The 18,291-nt window shown below is 47.2% G+C and overlaps 1 protein-coding gene across 1 annotated transcript in view; it reads left to right on the top strand.

Annotated features, from left to right (window-relative positions):
* The window catches only part of LOC137436562 (aldo-keto reductase family 1 member B1), a 69,898-nt gene that overhangs the window by 44,747 nt on the left and 6,860 nt on the right, over positions 1 to 18,291 (top strand). Inside the window, exons 6-9 of the mRNA XM_078786526.1 lie at positions 13,079 to 13,185; positions 14,295 to 14,382; positions 16,547 to 16,630; positions 17,321 to 17,412. Of these exons, the coding sequence (XP_078642652.1) occupies positions 13,079 to 13,185; positions 14,295 to 14,382; positions 16,547 to 16,630; positions 17,321 to 17,412 (371 nt within the window). The remainder of the gene's footprint in view (positions 1 to 13,078; positions 13,186 to 14,294; positions 14,383 to 16,546; positions 16,631 to 17,320; positions 17,413 to 18,291) is intronic.

The following is an 18,291-nucleotide window of genomic DNA, read 5'->3' as shown; positions in this document are numbered from 1 at the left end:
TGTCCGATTAAATTCATTTTTGCAGTGTGTGTTGGGGTTGAGTAGAGGAAGGGTCCTTTCCAAAATGGGCACGCTGCGATTTTCAATATGGCCGCCATGGCAGCCATCTTCAAATTGGTTTCCGTCAATTTCGAGCAGAATTGCCTGTCCGATTAAATTAATTTTTGCAGTGTGTGTTGGGGTTGGGTTGAGGAAGGTTCCTTTCTAAAATGGGCGCGCTGCGATTTCAAATAGAGCCGCCACGGTAGCCATCTTGAAATTGGTTTCCGTAAATTTCGAGCAGAACGGTTGTCCGATTAAATCCATTTTTGCAGTGTGTGTTGGGGTTGAGTAGAGGAAGGTTCATGGGCATGCTGCGATTTTTAATATGGCCGCCATGGCAGCCATCTTGAAATTGATTTCCGTCAATTTCAAGGAGAACGGCTTGTCCGATTAAATCCATTTTTGCAGTGTGTGTTGGGGTTGAGTAGAGGAAGGTTCCTTTCGAAAATGGGTGCGCTGCGATTTTCAATATGGCCGCCACGGCAGCCATCGGGGCGTCCGTCAACTTTTGGTTTCCGTCAATTTCGAGCAGAATGGCTTGTCCGATTAAATTCATTTTTGCAGTGTGTTTTGGGGTTGGGTAGAGGAAGGTTCCTTTCCAAAATGGGCGCGCTGCGATTTTCAATATGGCCGCCATAGTAGTCATCTTGAAATTGGTATCAGCCAATTTCGAGCAGAATGGCTTGTCTGATTAAATTCATTTTTGCAGTGTGTGTTGGGGTTGGGTCGAGGAAGGTTCCTTTCCAAAATGGGCGCGCTGCGATTTTCAATATGGCCGCCACGGCAGCCATCTTGAAATTGGTTTCCGTCAATTTCGAGCAGAACGGCTTTGCCGATTAAATCCATTCTTGCATTGTGTGTTGGGGTTGAGTAGAGGAAGGATCCTTTCGAAAATGGGTGCGCTGCGATTTTCAATATGGCCGCCACGGCAGCCATCCGGGCGTCCGTCAACTTTTGGTTTCCGTCAATTTCGAGGAGATCGGCTTGTCCGATTAAATCCATGTTTGCAGGGTGTGTTGGGGTTGAGTCGAGGAAGGTTCATGGGCATGCTGCGATTGTCAAAATGGCCGCCATGGCAGCCATCTTGAAATTGGTTTCCGTCAATTTCAAGCAGAACGGCTTGTCAGATTAAATCCATTATTGCAGTGTGTGTTGGGGTTGAGTCGAGGAAGGTTCATGGGCACGCTGCGATTTTCAATCTGGCCGCCATGGCAGCCATCTTGAAATTGGTTTCCGTCAATTTCAAGCAGAACGGCTTGTCCGATTAAATCCATTTTTGCAGTCTGTGTTGGGGTTGAGTAGAGGAAGGTTCTTTTCGAAAATGGGCGTGCTGCGATTTTCAATATGGCCACCACGGCAGGCATCTTGAAATTGGTTTCCGTCAATTTCAAGCAGAACGGCTTTGCCGATTAAATCCATTTTTGCATTGTGTGTTGGGCTTGAGTAGAGGAAGGATCATGGGTGTGCTGCAATTTTCAATATGGCCGCCACGGCAGCCATCTTGAAATTGGTTTCCGTCAATTTCAAGCAGAACGGTTTGTCCGATTAAATTAATTTTTTCAGTGTGTGTTGGGGTCGAGTCGAGGAAGGTTCCTTTCCAAAATGGGCGCGCTGCGATTTTCAATATGGCCGCCATGGCAGCCATCTTGAAATTGGTTTCCGTCAATTTCGAGCAGAATTGCTTGTCCGATAAAATGAATTTTTGTGCAGTGTGTGTTGGGGTTGGGTTGAGGAAGGTTCATGGGCATGCTGCGATTTTCAATATGGCCGCCACGGCAGCCATCTTGAAATTGGTTTCCGTCAATTTCAAGGAGAACGGCTTGTCCGATTAAATCCATTTTTGCAGTGTGTGTTGGGGTTGAGTAGAGGAAGGCTCCTTTCGAAAATGGGTGCACTGCGATTTTCAATATGGCCGCCACGGCAGCCATCCGGGCGTCCGTCAACTTTTGGTTTCCATCAATTTCGAGGAGATCAGCTTGTCCGATTAAATCCATGTTTGCAGTGTGTGTTGGGGTTGAGTCGAGGAAGGTTCATGGGTACGCTGCGATTTTCAATATGGCCGCCATGGCAGCCATCTTGAAATTGGTTTCCATCAATTTCAAGCAGAACGGCTTGTCTGAATAAATCTATTTTTGCAGTGTGTGTTGGGGTTAAGAGGGGAAGGTTCCTTTCGAAAATGGGTGCGCTGCGATTTTCAATATGGCCGCCATGGCAGCGATCTTGAAATTGGTTTCCGTCAATTTCAAGCAGAACGGCTCGTCCGATTAAATCCATTTTTGCAGTCTGTGTTGGGGTTGAGTAGAGGAAGGTTCTTTTCGAAAATGGGCGTGCTGCGATTTTCAATATGGCCGCCACGGCAGGCATCTTGAAATTGGTTTCCGTCAATTTCGAGCAGAATTGCTTGAAGGGTTAAATTCGTTTTTGCAGTGTGTGTTGGGGTTGAGTAGAGGAAGGTTCATGGGCACGCTGCGATTTTCAATATGGCCGCCATGGCAGCCATATTGAAATTGGTTTCAGTCAATGTCAAGCAGAACGGCTTGTCCGATTAAATCCATTTTTGCAGTGTGTGTTGGGGTTGAGTAGAGGAAGGTTCCTTTCGAAAATGGGTGCGCTGCGATTTTCAATATGGCCACCACGGCAGCCATCTTGAAATTGGTTTCCACCATGCATGGGCTGAGGGGTTACGCCCGCTTTGCGGTGCTATTTATTTACAACTAAAATGTCCGCCAGTGGGCCATTTTCATCGCAGCGCGAAACAAAATGATGGGCAAATGTATTGTTACGGACACGCGGATTAAGATGTTATGATGGGCCGAGCGGAATGGCCGCCGTGTTCGCACAGTTTACCCGATTCCACCCGACGTTGACCAAATCGCGCTATGCTAAATCAATGAAGGAAAGGACACAACGGCTGGCATAAATGAAACGACACAAGGGGTACAGTTCTCAAGACCTCCGGAGGAGGATATAATTGGTGGTGCAGAAGAGGGGTAGATTACAAGGTAAGAGGTAAAGCACAGAAGAGATAGGCACTTAGACACAATCTTATCTATCCCAGACAGACCACAGACAAACGGAACAAGACTGACTTACACAGGGATTGATGGCAGGGAAGGACAGGCAGTCGATAGCACAAGGTGCACCTTGGCTCAGGGACAGAATCAAGCACGGTCCAGTCCAGAGATGCGGGGAGGTATTGCAGCGCTCGGAGGTGGCGTCTCTCTTCCTTCAAGTCCAGCGCGCATCTGACGTCACCTCCCTCTTCCTGCGCATGCTCAGCGGGGAGTGACACGCCCTCGGCTCGTTGGCCCCGCCCCAGATGGGATCGGTCCGCCGCTTCTATTGGGTGCGGGGGGTTACCGGGCTCCGCCCTTGACGAGGAGCTGACAGCGAGCCCCTACGTGGTAACCCCGTCGAGCACATGTTCGATGGCGGCTAACCAAGCCGGAGTGAGGACGCGCACTCCCCGCGCCGCCGCCGTTGTTGTTGCTGTTGTTGTTGTTGTTGTTGCTGAACCGTGAGGAAAAGCTGCGGGGAGGTATTGGGAGGTCCTAAACTTCCTAACGGTGCCATACAATCACATTCTGGTGCAATGAAGAGTCAGAATTAATGGAAACGAGTCCTTAACTGACATAGACTAAGAATAACTAGCAAGATGTCCTATAGTTGTCTACGTGAGATGCGGTGGACCTGGATGCGACATTTAATGTGGTAAATAGGGGAAGGTCGGGTCTACAGAGTGTTGTTTACAGAAAATGGGACTAGGGAATGGGGAATTGGGGATAGTTGGGAAGTACTGAGGAAATAGGGGAATATTTACAAGCGGATATGGATGGATGCCAATCTCATATCCGCAACATTGCACCCTTCTCTACCTCGGGGCGTCCCGACCCGATAAATTTTTACCTACGTTAGTGTGGCACTCAGATGTAGTTCCCTCTACTATTAACTCAACCCTGAGTGCGACAGTTTTACAGATGTTCACAAATGAGTAAATATGTCCCCCTGCGACGTTGCACCCTTCTCCTCACAGAAACACACCCACAGGATAACTGAATCGCGGAAAGAATCCTCAAACTAAACATACAGCCGGTAGGGAGCATCATTTATACAAGACTACACTGATATTTACACTACGATCAGGACCTGTTCTTTGAGGAACACATGCAGATGTTATGCATAGAGAGAGAGCACGCATGCCAGCATCGATACACCAACCCACGAGTGCCCTGTGGCCCTACGGCCTTTAATAATGTGCAGAGCACCCCATCCAAGCACCAAAAGCACCACCCCATTATGCACAGTCAGCACCATCCGGTGCACCAATAAAGTGTTCATAAAAATGCACAATTAATTGTCCATGGTCACCGGTGGTGTCGCAGCCGGCCGATGTTCTGCCGCTGGTCTTGCCTTCTCTTGGCCTTCTGGCTTCTTTAGAAATAAAGAAAGGCGCCAACCGCGTCCATTTCTGAATTGTGGCTGTCAGGGGGGCCAACTATAAGTGGTTCACCTGTATGGCATAGGTGCCACGTTGACCCAGAGGTCCATCAACGGGTGGTGCTTGCCCGCAAAAGAACTGCGGTCCATTGTGGGCGGCCACAAAAATTGCGGTCCATATGGTGTCTCGATCCAGGCAGCAAGCAGCGAAAGTACAGGCCCACAACTGCGGAGCCAGCACCTCTCTCTCCTCTCTCTCTGCCCAAAGCCAGATCCTCGGAGGTGGGAGACAAAAGAAAAGACAAGTGAGTGAGGTGGTAAGGGCGCAAAAGTGCATGCAATATGAGGTAATGCACACTGGGGGCACATGGGAACCAGGTGAGACAGGTACGTTCCTACCGTACGCCCCCCCCCCCCCCCACCAGGTAACCTACATTGCCCCTCCCTTACCCCTTACTGTATCCACAAAACACAACACTACCCATAAACATCTACTTTACACATCAACAAACGTCCCTACTGTCTTCCCCGTTCCTCCCATAAACCAAATTCGTCTTCTTTCCCTCCTAACCAATCAAATTTGCCATCACCAATTCATCATCAGTCCCTCCTAAGGAGGGAGAGATGGAATCACCCCAATGTCTCATCCACGTCGTGATGCGTCTCACAAATCCAAACAGCAATTCTCCCTTCCTGCAACACAAAACAAAGAAAACACAGGTGTGGAGTCATCATCACCACAGGTAAGTGGCTGCGTATGGTGCGACAGGTTCATCAATCCTAACTATTTCCTAAATGACTTTAACAACTTTACATTACCCGGGGTCTTTCCCTGCCAATCCATTGGCCAACTTACACTATGGGTTCTAAAAACCAATTCCCATTGACCAAACTGTGGTGCTTCTCAATTTGGGGTCTCACTCCCCCGATTCATCTCCCGGTGCCCTCGCACAATTTCTGGGCTGTGACGTGTAGCTCTCCCAGCAGGTCTACCCACCTGCACACCTCCACCACTGTAGTTGCCACCCGAGCTTACCTGCTCCTCACCCTAACCTAACTAACTGGGGAAGGCCCTCTCGCACTCTCACCCCCTCAGTGCCCTCTCTGGCACGGGCTGCCCGATCCACACCCGGGATCCTCAGGCACCCACTGACACTAACGGCTCCCAGAGCCCACCTGCGGCCTCACCTGGCCGACATCCTCACAGTGGTGGAGTGCCCAAACCAACTACACACACTAACAGGCTACACGCCCAGCCATTTCCACAACACTAATGCACCCATCCACAATACCATTCTGCAACCGCACCACAAATGCCAATATCCAACCACAATTTACCTATACCTTCTAACTATTCTTTAAACTACCCTCCCCGGGTACTCGTGAAAAGGGGTCCACTCTTCCCCCATCCACACCTTCGCACCATGCACACCACTCCGTACCACTTACTCCAACTCTCTCCACACCACTCATTCCAATACTCCATGTATTCCACACACCTGTACTTGCACACCTGTGCTCTCACACCTGGTGCCACCTGCACCCTTCTCTCCCCAAAGCGCATTCGCGCTGATCCACAACACTCACTACTCATACACTGCTCCACACACCTGTCCAGTTCTCACACAGCATCATCTCATCTAACTACTCCCCTCTGAAACTTGCGCTTCTCCGTCTTCCCTTTAAACTATTGCGCTCCCTCGTCATTATCATCCACTCTAATCTACCTGCGTCCCCTCTACAGGTATCAGTCACTATCTAAACCTTAACGTCACCTAATGTCATCTTCGCTAGATCCCTACACACGATATATCCTAACCCACCCGGGCTAGTTTTCACTGCCATCAACCCCATAAACTATAGCGCATTTGCCCCCACATGGGAAGGGTGGCAGGGATGCCACCCTTACCCACCGTCATACGGCGCGAGTGGGACCTTGTGGGACCACCTCGTATGTGAGTCGTTGCCCACCTGCCGGACCCCGTGCGTCGCCCCTTGCGGGGTCAGCGCGGGGCCGAACCGGCCGGGCCCCCACAGTACATTACCCCCAAGGGGCTCTCGTGCCTCCCCTGTCCCTCTAAAAACTACCCCTGTTGGTGTCGATGCATGGGTCACGCTTCCGCAACCCGCTACCCATTCCATACCACCACAACCTTGCTCACTCACACCTCGCACCTCTCCCATCACCGGACCCTCTCGCTCGCACCCTCGTTCCATACCCTCCGGACCAGCCATACACCTCACTCTTGGCCTCTCACGAACATCCGGGTCTATCTCGACCCCCAAGCTTATTAAATCACCTGGCGCATCATACGCACGACCATATTGGTCACCACTTACACCGGGTCCTCTTTCTCTTCGCTTCTCCTCCATCACCTGCGAATCCCTCATCCGGTTAATGAGCACATCATCACGATCCGAACACAGACTTTGGACCAATTCTTTTACTTCCTCCTTTATCTCTTTCTTATCCTCTCTCCGTCGCTTCTTAATTTCGCTCACCCCTTCTTCCACTTCTTCTAATTTCTGCTTCACCTCCTTCATCTCCTCGTGCGCCCCCTTAAGTTCTTCCTCTAACTCCACCTTATTTTTTTCTATGTGCTCCCGCACCTCCCGCTCTTTAACCTCCATCACCTCTACCACCTTGTTCATTTTTCTCGTCAGGTCCTCATGTACCGTCTGACACTCTTTTTTAATTACCCCTACGTCCTTTTTCATCTCCTTCTGTGTCGATTTTAAACCCTCTATTACCGCTGTGTTCTTCTTTACCTGGTCCCCCAACTCCTTTTGTCCCACTGTCAGTTGTTCTACTCCCAGCGTCAACTCCTCTATACCACCTTGCAATTTTACAGTCCCCTTTCTCACCTCCTTCTCCATGCGCTCCTTACAGTGCCTCACCTCCTCGCGCACTCCTCCGACCTCCTCACTCACACCTCTTCTGATCTCTTCTCCCATCACTTGCATCTCCTGCCCAGATGCCACCCTCATCTGCTCCATTTCCTCCCTGTGAGCATCCAATTTAGTTTCTACCCCCATTCTGACCCCCTCTATCTGCTGCCCCATTTTTTTAACTTCCCTTTCCGCTTGGTCCCTCATGTCCCTCAATTTGCCTTCCATACTGTTTTCTAACCCCTCTAACCCCTTTTGCATCCCTTCCATTTGATTCTCTTGAGCGGCCATTCTGTTTTTTACCCCCATTAACCCATGTTTCACCCCTTCTATTTGATTCTCTTGAGCGGCCATTCTGTTTTCTACCCCCGTTAACCCATTCTTTACCTCTTTTATCCCATTGTCTAACGCCTCACCGGTACCCCTCGCTTCGTCCCTCATTACCCCCATTTGGCCCTCCAATCGCTCACCCAATCGCTCACTATCAGCCCTCATTTGCTCACTATTAGCCCTCATATCGTCCTTCTGCAGGTTGAGGGACGCCTGCATTTGTACCATAAATTGCTCCATGAGGGCCTGCATTTGGGCCATCCCTCCCACTTGTGCAGCGGGTGCGGCCGCCGTAGCAATGTGCGAGGCGCCATTTTGCGAACCTGCCGCCCTCACTGCTTCGCTCTCCTCATGTCCCTCAATTTGGTCCTGGATCGACCCTGCCTCACTCTCCTCTACCGGAACCCAGCCGTCTTGATCTGCCATAGCGCGACTTTCAAAATTCGGGTTTTTATTTTTGTAAAACAAAATCAAATTTCGCCGTTAATAATTTCGAGCGCGTGAAGCGCGCTTCGGGTCCAATCCCACTTCCCGACACCAATTGTTACGGACACGCGGATTAAGATGTTATGATGGGCCGAGCGGAATGGCCGCCGTGTTCGCACAGTTTACCCGATTCCACCCGACGTTGACCAAATCGCGCTATGCTAAATCAATGAAGGAAAGGACAACGGCTGGGATAAATGAAACGACACAAGGGGTACAGTTCTCAAGACCTCCGGAGGAGGATATAATTGGTGGTGCAGAAGAGGGGTAGATTACAAGGTAAGAGGTAAAGCACAGAAGAGATAGGCACTTAGACACAATCTTATCTATCCCAGACAGACCACAGACAAACGGAACAAGACTGACTTACACAGGGATTGATGGCAGGGAAGGACAGGCAGTCGATAGCACAAGGTGCACCTTGGCTCAGGGACAGAATCAAGCACGGTCCAGTCCAGAGATGCGGGGAGGTATTGCAGCGCTCGGAGGTGGCGTCTCTCTTCCTTCAAGTCCAGCGCGCATCTGACGTCACCTCCCTCTTCCTGCGCTTGCTCAGCGGGGAGTGACACGCCCTCGGCTCGTTGGCCCCGCCCCAGATGGGATCGGTCCGCCGCTTCTATTGGGTGCGGGGGGTTACCGGGCTCCGCCCTTGACGAGGAGCTGACAGCGAGCCCCTACGTGGTAACCCCGTCGAGCGCATGTTCGATGGCGGCTAACCAAGCCGGAGTGAGGACGCGCACTCCCCGCGCCGCCGCCGTTGTTGTTGTTGTTGTTGCTGAACCGTGAGGAAAAGCTGCGGGGAGGTATTGGGAGGTCCTAAACTTCCTAACGGTGCCATACAATCACATTCTGGTGCAACGAAGAGTCAGAATTAATGGAAACGAGTCCTTAACTGACATAGACTAAGAATAACTAGCAAGATGTCCTATAGTTGTCTACGTGAGATGCGGTGGACCTGGATGCGACATTTAATGGGGGAAATAGGGGAAGGTCGGGTCTACAGAGTGTTGTTTACAGAAAATGGGACTAGGGAATGGGGAATTGGGGATAGTTGGGAAGTACTGAGGAAATAGGGGAATATTTACAAGCGGATATGGATGGATGCCAATCTCATATCCGCAACAGTATATTATCATGTATTGTCTTTGTGCCAAATATGACCAAAATCAGTCTATACATGTCCAAGATATGGTTGCGGATGGATGCACTGACACACAAACAGATGGACGAGACCCAATCCATAAGCCCCCATTTCGCAATAAGTCCAATGGGGGCTAAAAAGAAAAGTAGAGCGATAAAAGCAAATCTAATGTTGGTCATATTCAATTTTTCAAATTAAATTTTTCTTGTTTGTCTACCATTTTCCCCCATTGTATTCTATAATAATGAACGGCAATATGTGTGTCTGTTAGTTAGTCAGTCATTCATTCAGTCCAAATGCGAGTTTCAGAAGGTGGAATAGAGCCCTCGTGTGTGTGTGTGTGTGTGTGTGTGTGTGTGTGTGTGTGTGTGTGTGTGTGTGTGTGTGTGTGTGTGTGTGTGTGTGTGTGTGTGTGTGTGTGTGTGTGTGTGTGTGTGTGTGTGTGTGTGTGTGTGTGTGTGTGTGTGTCGTTGGTTGTTGGTTGTTATCTCCATATGTGGGTTTCAAAAGGTAGTACGGAGTCCTCCCAGGTCTTAAAATATCCACCTCCATTTCAGTGAGAGATCTTGCTTGATTCATGGACCAGTTTGTGAAGTTTTCTTCTCAATTTTTGTTCTGAAGGCTCTTTTGAGGACCGTCACCGAGCCTCAGATAGCTTCCAACTCCAGTTAGTTTGTCGTTTATAGTCCCAGGGATGGTTTTTAGGATCTCTGTGAGGTCCTTTTTTAATCATTCCCATTGCTGCAATAATCACTGGTATAATTTTGGTGATATTCAGCTTCTCGGATCTTTTCACTTCATTTTTGGGGGCTTGGTATTTGGTCATTTTCTTCATTTTTGCGTTGTTTAGGCCAAGATTGTCAGGGACTGACACCTCAATTAACAATGCCTTCTTTTCTTTTTGTACCTCAGTACTATATCTGGTCGCAATGCTTTGTCTCATTTGGATATTTAGGTCTTGATGGGATAATTAGGTCATATGTGAGCATTACTTCCTTGTTTTCAGTGATTGCTTTCGGGTCATGTTTCCAGGAATTTTATGGAACTGGGATATTGAGACTTTTGCAGATGTGCTAGTGGATTATTCAACATACTTTGTTGTGCCTTTGGGTGTGCAGTTGTTCTGACATGAGTTGTTGTTTTCTTTTATAGGAGGCTTGCAGAACCTACACTTGTCCAATTGATTCAGTCCTGCCATTTTCTTCAAGCCATTGTGTATTGTCCTTTGGCATTTATAAAGATTCGTTCTCCATCCCATTTAAGCTGACCACCTCTTAGCCATTCAAAAGAGCCTTATTTGTCTCTGCCCAATCTGTCCAAATCTTTTTCTTTTTTTTTCTTTTTTATACCTTCCAGCTCTTTTATCATTTGTAGTGGGGTGCCTGGACAATCAGTAATTTCAAGTTGATGCAAAAGTTTACTTTTTGGTATCACCTTGAAGGTTGGGATCTGAATAACAATTTTGGTCCGAGTGGACAACGATCAGCCCCCATTGGGGCACTTGGGGGCATGGGGGGGGGGGGTGCCTGACCCCATCCTGAGAGGAATGTGAAAAGTTCAAACTGTTCTAACTTCTCTTGAGGCCACCGTGTTGACAGTATCAGGGTAATTCCATAAAAACATGTAATTTTATGACGATTTTCATATTAATCAGCCTTACTTTTTAATTTGGGTGACAGGTCCATGACGTGGCCAAGAACCTATACAAATTGACTCCTGGGCATGAGAATCAGGCACCAGTGGACCCATCCTGCCTGCCATACCCGTTTGTACCACATGTAGGCCGAAATCTTCTCACCCAACCTCCGGTAAAAGATGTGCAGCCACTGTCTATGAGTTCATTCCATAAGGAGGAACAGCATGAACAGGCATGGATGACTGTGGTACATGCCAACCTGCATGTGGAATTGGACACAGAGAAAGTCACTCCGATCATGTGGTCTTCATACCATGCTTGTCAATCAGATGCTGTTAGACCACCAGAGAAATGCATTGAAGCCTGGAATTCCACTGTTCCATGAGCTACACTATTCCATGAGAATATAGCACTATTCACTATTATACTATTCACTATTCACTATTATATAGCACATGAATATATACCACTATTCCATGAGAATGCAGCTACACCATGAATGATCCGACATGGAATGGACCTAGTGAAATAACCAACTGAATACCTCAACCCACAACAACCTCCAGTATTGGTAGTGGACCAACCACCCTACGAGTGAAGAAAATGCAATGGACCTTCCCTGAAATCTTTGGAGAAGACAAGTTTCTGGTGATGCTGGGAGGGCTCCATATCGAAATAGCTTTGTGGGCCACTTTGGGAGATCTCTTATGTGAGTCTGGATGGCGAGAAGCCCTGACAGAAGCCGGAATTACTAAGACAGAGGCAGCAGCCAAATATTTTTTGAAAGCATCCGATCCAATGAGAACACTATATGCTCACCAAGTTACCGTTGTGGTGCTCAACAGCCTTCTGAAACGAGCCTATGAGGACTGTGGAATCGAGATGACTTTTGAGGATTGGGTCTTGGTGGCTTACAGGGAGAAACCAACAGCAACAACCTCCTAGTGAAACTGCCTAAATCCAGAACCACTGCTCACGTCCACTCATTTATTCCTCTTTCTCCCACCTGTGGAACCTCCTTCCATACTCTCTTCAATCTCATTCCACCCTCCAGGTCCCCAAGACAGCTGTTCACCACCATCTCAAGTCATCCTCCATCCAAAATCATGATATTTTCTATACCTGTTAAACCACCACTACCCCTCCCAAAAATTTTGTTTTGTATACACCTTATCCACCCTTTGCGTTCTCCCTTACCCATCATCATTACCTGCATCCCTTGTTTGTCTGTCTCCGTATATTTTCCCCCTCCGCCCTGATGTTGGCATATGCCCTTTCTCCTGCTGTTCCCTTTGTTATGTTGTGTCCTGATTTGTTCTATCACAGCTCTTCCACAATCCTAGACCATGTAGTAAAATAAATAAATAAAATTCCCACCTCCAACCCTCCCCATTCAAACAATGCCCCTACATTCACGGATTCAACATTCGTGGCATTTTCCAGGAACGTATCCCCCGTGATTGTTAGGGTCCGACAGCGTATAATCAAAATATTATTTTGGATTTGAGGATTGGGGCATGTGGTTTACTTGTCGAAATCTGGAGTGAAATCTGACAATTTAAAGAAATTAACAATTCTTATAACTAAGTGTATATACCTATTTACTTTAAGCAAGCAAGGCTCTGATCCCTCCTTCTCCATATTTACACAAGAAAATGTGAAATTCTTACTGTGCTACAGCTATATACAGCTTGTATGTAATAATACACCAGTCTCGGTGGTGTAATGATTAGAGCGTCCGCTCCGAGTCTGGTAGGTCGGTGGTTCAAATCCCGGCCGAGTCATACCAACGACTTTAAAAATGGTACGTGCTGCTTTCTTGCTCAGCACTCAGCATTGGAAAGTATAAGAACATGGACGAACAAAGCTTGGAGGGCAATGGCAAACCACCCATTATAACCCTTGCACAGAAACGTTGGTAGCACCAACGCTTTATAATGGGGATGGTACATCAAAATCAAAGTACATCAAGGGTACATCAAAATCAAAATGTAGTATTACAGCTGTTGAGCTGTATATACAGCACGTGCTTATAAAATGTAGTACGTACTCTATTTTGGATGTACTGCAGCTCATTATTTAACACTTCAGTCAAGAGGAACCCTTTTCTTTTACAGATTGAGTTGCATCCATACTTCACCAGAGACAAGCTTGTGCAGTACTGCCAGGACAAGGGTATTACAGTTGTAGCCTACAGTCCCTTTGGAGCTCCTGATCGTGAATTGTAAGTATACGTGGTGGTGGAGAGCGTTTTATTTAATTCTCTTTTTTTTGTTGTTGCTGTTCATTTAGACTTCAGAGGGAACTTTTGGCTGAGCACTGCCTTTTTATAATATAATAACCACCTTTAGAGGCCATTTTTCCCCGCAAAGCGGGGGTTGGCCTTTTTCGGGAACCGTGGTTGTTGTTGTTTTTTGGTCCCCTTTTTGAAGCAATGTTTTACGGCCGGATGCCCTTCCTGACGCCAACCCTTTTTGCCGCCTTTAACGACAAACAGGGAATTACCAGTGAACTGGTACTCAATTAGCCGACCTCGGAAGGATGACAGGCTGAGTCAACCCCCCTGGCGTTAATTCAGCGATCGACCGGGATTCGAACCCAGGATCCTAGGATCCTGAGCCGGCACCCTAGCCGCTAGCCCAACACCAGGGTAAACAACACCTTTTTAGAAGTATCATTTTGGTGTCTACCCCAAATTACCCTGAAAAGCATTATGGGTCAACCATACTGAACCATGTGAACCATGCACAATGCACATATTAGAGTAATAATGTCTTACCGTGAGCAAATTTCCCCTACCTGAATGGTCTGTTTTTCTATCATTTCATGGTAATTCTGATACAATGTCAGTTTCCACATTTCCAATTCCAGTCCTTAATACTGCTACCTTTATCTGGATTTGAACGTATAACCTCTAGGATGGCAGTAATGGTGCCCCTCGCCATGATGCTACCACGTTGCCATGGAAATGAGGAATAATTAACTGCAATTTTAATTCATCATTAGAAACTTGTCTTTTCAAGGTGGTTGTAGATGGAGCATGGAGTGAATGCTACACCATGGTCAGTCCATAGGCATACTGTACATATTGTTTGCCGTGCTCGGTATAATTTCAAAAGATTACTGGTTTCCTAGTTATTATATTGCTTGTCTCCTAGTTCCAGTTGTTTGAAAACGTGTATTCACAATTGGCTACCTTGCTCAAATTTCTGCTATTACCTTTTAAGAATGTCTTTCCTGTCTTTTTATTTTTAATTCGTTAACTTTTCATTTACTTGCAAACTTTCATAATTAGCACCTCTTTCATGAATTTATGCTTTGTTTCACTTACAGCAAGAATGAGGTCAAAGACCCATGTGTGCTGCTGCAGGATCCAGTGGTGGCAGCTATTGCCAAGAAACATGGAAGAACCAGTGCTCAGGTTTGGAAGGTTTCATTTGTATCCATTTATGATTTTGAATTTTGTGCCATGCCCCAACATGACTCGCAAGAATGAATATTCATTTATTCAATATGCCCCTGCCGGTTCCACGTTGCGTCCCCTTGGGGATTTTGGTCTTTATAGTTCAGGTGGTGACCACTCTCTTCCTGACTGTTTTTAGGGGACACCATCCCCCTGGATAGCCATTGGCCTATAAAAGGCTCATTCGCCCTTTGACGGGTGTTTCTTCCACATCTCCTCCCCTTCCCTCTACCCCCTGCTACATGTCCAGACACCCTGTTCACCAGGCAGGCTTGGTGACGGAGATGGTTGAGTCACCAATCGACCATGAAGCAGGTAGTACGGTAGTACTGGACTAGTACCAGGTGTTAACCTGATCTGACAAATGAATACAAAGAAAATCAGAACGAAGTCGATGACACGCCATTGTAAATGCCGATGCTTTCCACCTGAAGTAATGTCGATGATGAAATGACCCAATATCAAATTTTGAATCCAATGTTTTTCCGTTTTTATTTTTATTTTTATTTTTTTCCCCAACTCCAGGGGTCAAATCAAAAAAATCGTTTCAGATCATCAGTGTAGCAGGCTCTCCTCTTGCAGGTTTTAAACTTGGATAGCCTTGGTATTTGTAGTGACTGAATAAAGCAACAGCATGTATTTTCCCCTGGGATGCTAGAACCAGAACCAAAGGAGAGGCTATATGGTACAGATCACATTGTGGAAGGTGTTATGTATGCAGAGCCCTTGAGCCCTCTCCCTGGAACTGTGCTAACGCTAACGGATGAGACAACCTGCTAAATGCCCATCTAAGGGATGGTGCTCTTTTGATGCAATGTCCTGTTTGTGAAACACAAATCCAACAGTTTGTAGTCAGGTTGAGAATTGAACCCTGGCTCGACAGCTCAAGGTGTTACCTTGTACCATTCTGTCGGATGAAAATGTCAATGTTAAATTGGATCAAGTTGATGAGGTGTATATACAGCACAAGTGTTACGGATTCGGCCCTAATTATTGTTGGTATTATTATTATTGTTGGTTCTCAGTAAGGGTTATTGTGGTTAAAAGGTTTAAAAGCGCTCATGACAAAAATGATGCCGGAAATGGGATAGGGCACCGGAAGAGGTGGAGCGAAGAAGAAGAGCGCGGGAGGCAGAGGTGAAACGAGGCGTTTTGTAACAGCTCCGCACCCAGTGTGGTCGAGCGTCCATGGAAAAGGAACTTTGAAGCCTGGAAAGGAATCTCCTGCGATCGTTGATATCGCTGGTGTCGTGGAATAGCCTGCGAAGCCAGGTACAGGTGGGAGATTCCGGAGAATCTTCGCCTAGAGGTTGCGGCCCGAGGAAGAACCGACCGCCATTTCGGGGACCTCGCGCGTCGTTCGCGGACCCTTGGTTAGCCGTGTCCGCGGATCCCGCCCTCCGGTGGTTTGCTGAGGATGTCTGTGCGCGACAGTGGCCTTTGAAAGAATACGGTGCGGTTCGCGACTGCCCGGTGTATGTGCACGTTTGGATAGCGTCTGTGGGATTCCTCTTTCCACCGCCAATTGGGGTTGGCTGGGACCACGTGATGGTCCCCGCCTTACCTACATCTCCTTACCTGCCTCATCGCCATCGCCTCTTCGCCAGGAGCACCATTGTGTTCTAGAGACATTGAGAAGGACTCTGTTTCAGTCCCTGGGGGTGCCGTGAGTTTGAGCTAGGTTACCTTCTTAAGATTGGATTGTAGGGTTGATTGCCCCCATTGTTGTATGGTTCTTTTTTGTGTGCTTTTAATATATTGTTTGTTCATCACCCTTGGTGTGGTTTCATTATTGATTAATTTCAACCAAGGATAACATATCTTTCTGCCGGGGACCCTCTCGCGGTTCGGAGGTTTACCGAGACCAGGGGATAGGGGAGGACCCCGTAACAACAAGCATGATGGACCAAACGGCTGCCTCTTTTGTCATAGATTCCTTGCATATTCTAGTATTTTCTCTTTATTTATTTTTTCAACAAGTTGTAGTGTTATCTCTGTTTAATAAATTGTGCGTTGGGTTTTTGACATCACTTCGTCTGGACTGAATGTGCACCTGCTGTTAATTTTCATTGATGAAGAGGTGATCATTGATGTGTGACTTCTGGTGGGTTTTTCTTTGCAGGTTCTTTTGCGTTATCACATCCAACGTGGTATTGCTGTGATTCCCAAAAGTGTGACTCCTGCCAGGATTGTGGAGAATGCAAAGGTATGCCAACCACATGAAGATCTCGATTCCAAAACGAGATATCTCCATTGTGTTCTCGGACACTTGAAACACTTGAAACTTCTTCTCCGAAACCGCTGATGGGATTGCGACCACATTTGGCACAAATTATATTTGTTGTGTTTTGACTAAAGTTTGTTCACGGCATTAAAAAAATCGGGGTTTAAGGGGGTCTACCAGGGGTCAAAGTGGATCCAGGTTTGACCCCCAAAATAGGAATTTGCTTTTTTCTCTGAAACTACACACACTATTTCGATGAAACTTCACCACAACCTTCACCACCCGTGATGCACCAATGTTTGTTCATGGCATTAATTTTTTTTTGCTCCTGTGGTGGTCTATGGGGGGTGGGGGTGGGGGGGAGGGTTGCCCCCCAAAAACTGTGTTTGCTGTCTTCTCAGAAACTACACATGCTATTGTGATGAAACCCCCCAAAATAGGTATTTTTTTATTTGTTTATTTAAAGTCTTATGATTATGTTAGTATGATTCTACATGCTGCCCTGTCTTCTAGCAATCAAAATGAAATTGGTTTAAAATACCTTTAGTCAGTGCAGTATGCTGTTTATTCTACCAGGTGAGCGCCAGGGGTTAGGGTTGTTGTGGAATCATCACAAATTATGTTTTAATAAAGTATCATGATATATTTTGTTAAATTATGTTTTTTTGCTAGGTATTTGACTTTCAATTGGACAAAGAAGATTATGATCAACTTGCTGGCCTCAATAAAAACTGGTCGATACTTCCTGCCTCCATGGTAGCCAAGTAAGTAAAAATTTAAAAAAATTGGGGGTGGGGTGCATTTCAAGCTTCATTGGCATACAAGATGCATTGTATGAAGGCATAACTGTAATATTGCTCAAAGCCAAATGTACCTAAAGTATTGTTGTGGATCCCAGGTTCGTCGACGTACTAAGGGGGGGTTTATGCCCCGTTCCCCCTCGAACTCCGGTTCCACTGAGGCCACCGACCGCGAGCGACTAAACTCGTGATTGACGGATTGCTAAGCAATTCCAATCGCCAACCTCACAGCCACGCGCCGAAGAGTTTGCTGGTCAATTAATCCCACATACCTTCAAGACACGCGACCGAAGAAACCGGGGATTGAACCCTCACTTTCACACACCTTATTGCGTGCCGAGCGGATTTGCATGGTGTGGAAAGCGGCGTTACCTGACGTGATTTACGGACGTGATTCAAGCCAAATTCGGTCTCGGATGATGCTAGGCCAATGGAGAAAAGACATATCCGAACAGGTTTGAAAGTAACACAAAATGTACAGCCTTTTATTTAGAAGGCACAGAGCAACAGAGACGAAGATTCAATCTTATCAATCCTTACCTGATAATAAACCCCACAGGCGCCTCCACACTCTCACACACACACACAGGGAATAACACACTGGTTATTATCATACCGATGTACGTGCTGTGATGGACTCGAACGTGGCCACGTGGTGTGCGCATTGCGCAGTTCGATCCTCGATCTGGATGTGCAGCCTGGATGAGGTATCTGGACGACGAACTTCCACAGGTTGCACAAGCTGCAATGCAGGTAGACAAGCTTCAGCTTCAAGGTGAGTCGCGGGAGAAGCCAACGCTTGCAGGTCAGCCTGATCAGAGCGAGAGATCGGCGAAGAGCGAT

The sequence above is a fragment of the Myxine glutinosa genome, chromosome 11 (assembly GCF_964187855.1).
Source record: "Myxine glutinosa chromosome 11, kmMyxGlut1.1, whole genome shotgun sequence".
Taxonomy (NCBI): domain Eukaryota; kingdom Metazoa; phylum Chordata; class Myxini; order Myxiniformes; family Myxinidae; genus Myxine; species Myxine glutinosa.
The sequence above is the reverse complement of the archived record's forward strand: the minus strand, read 5'-3'. Positions and strand labels throughout refer to the sequence as shown.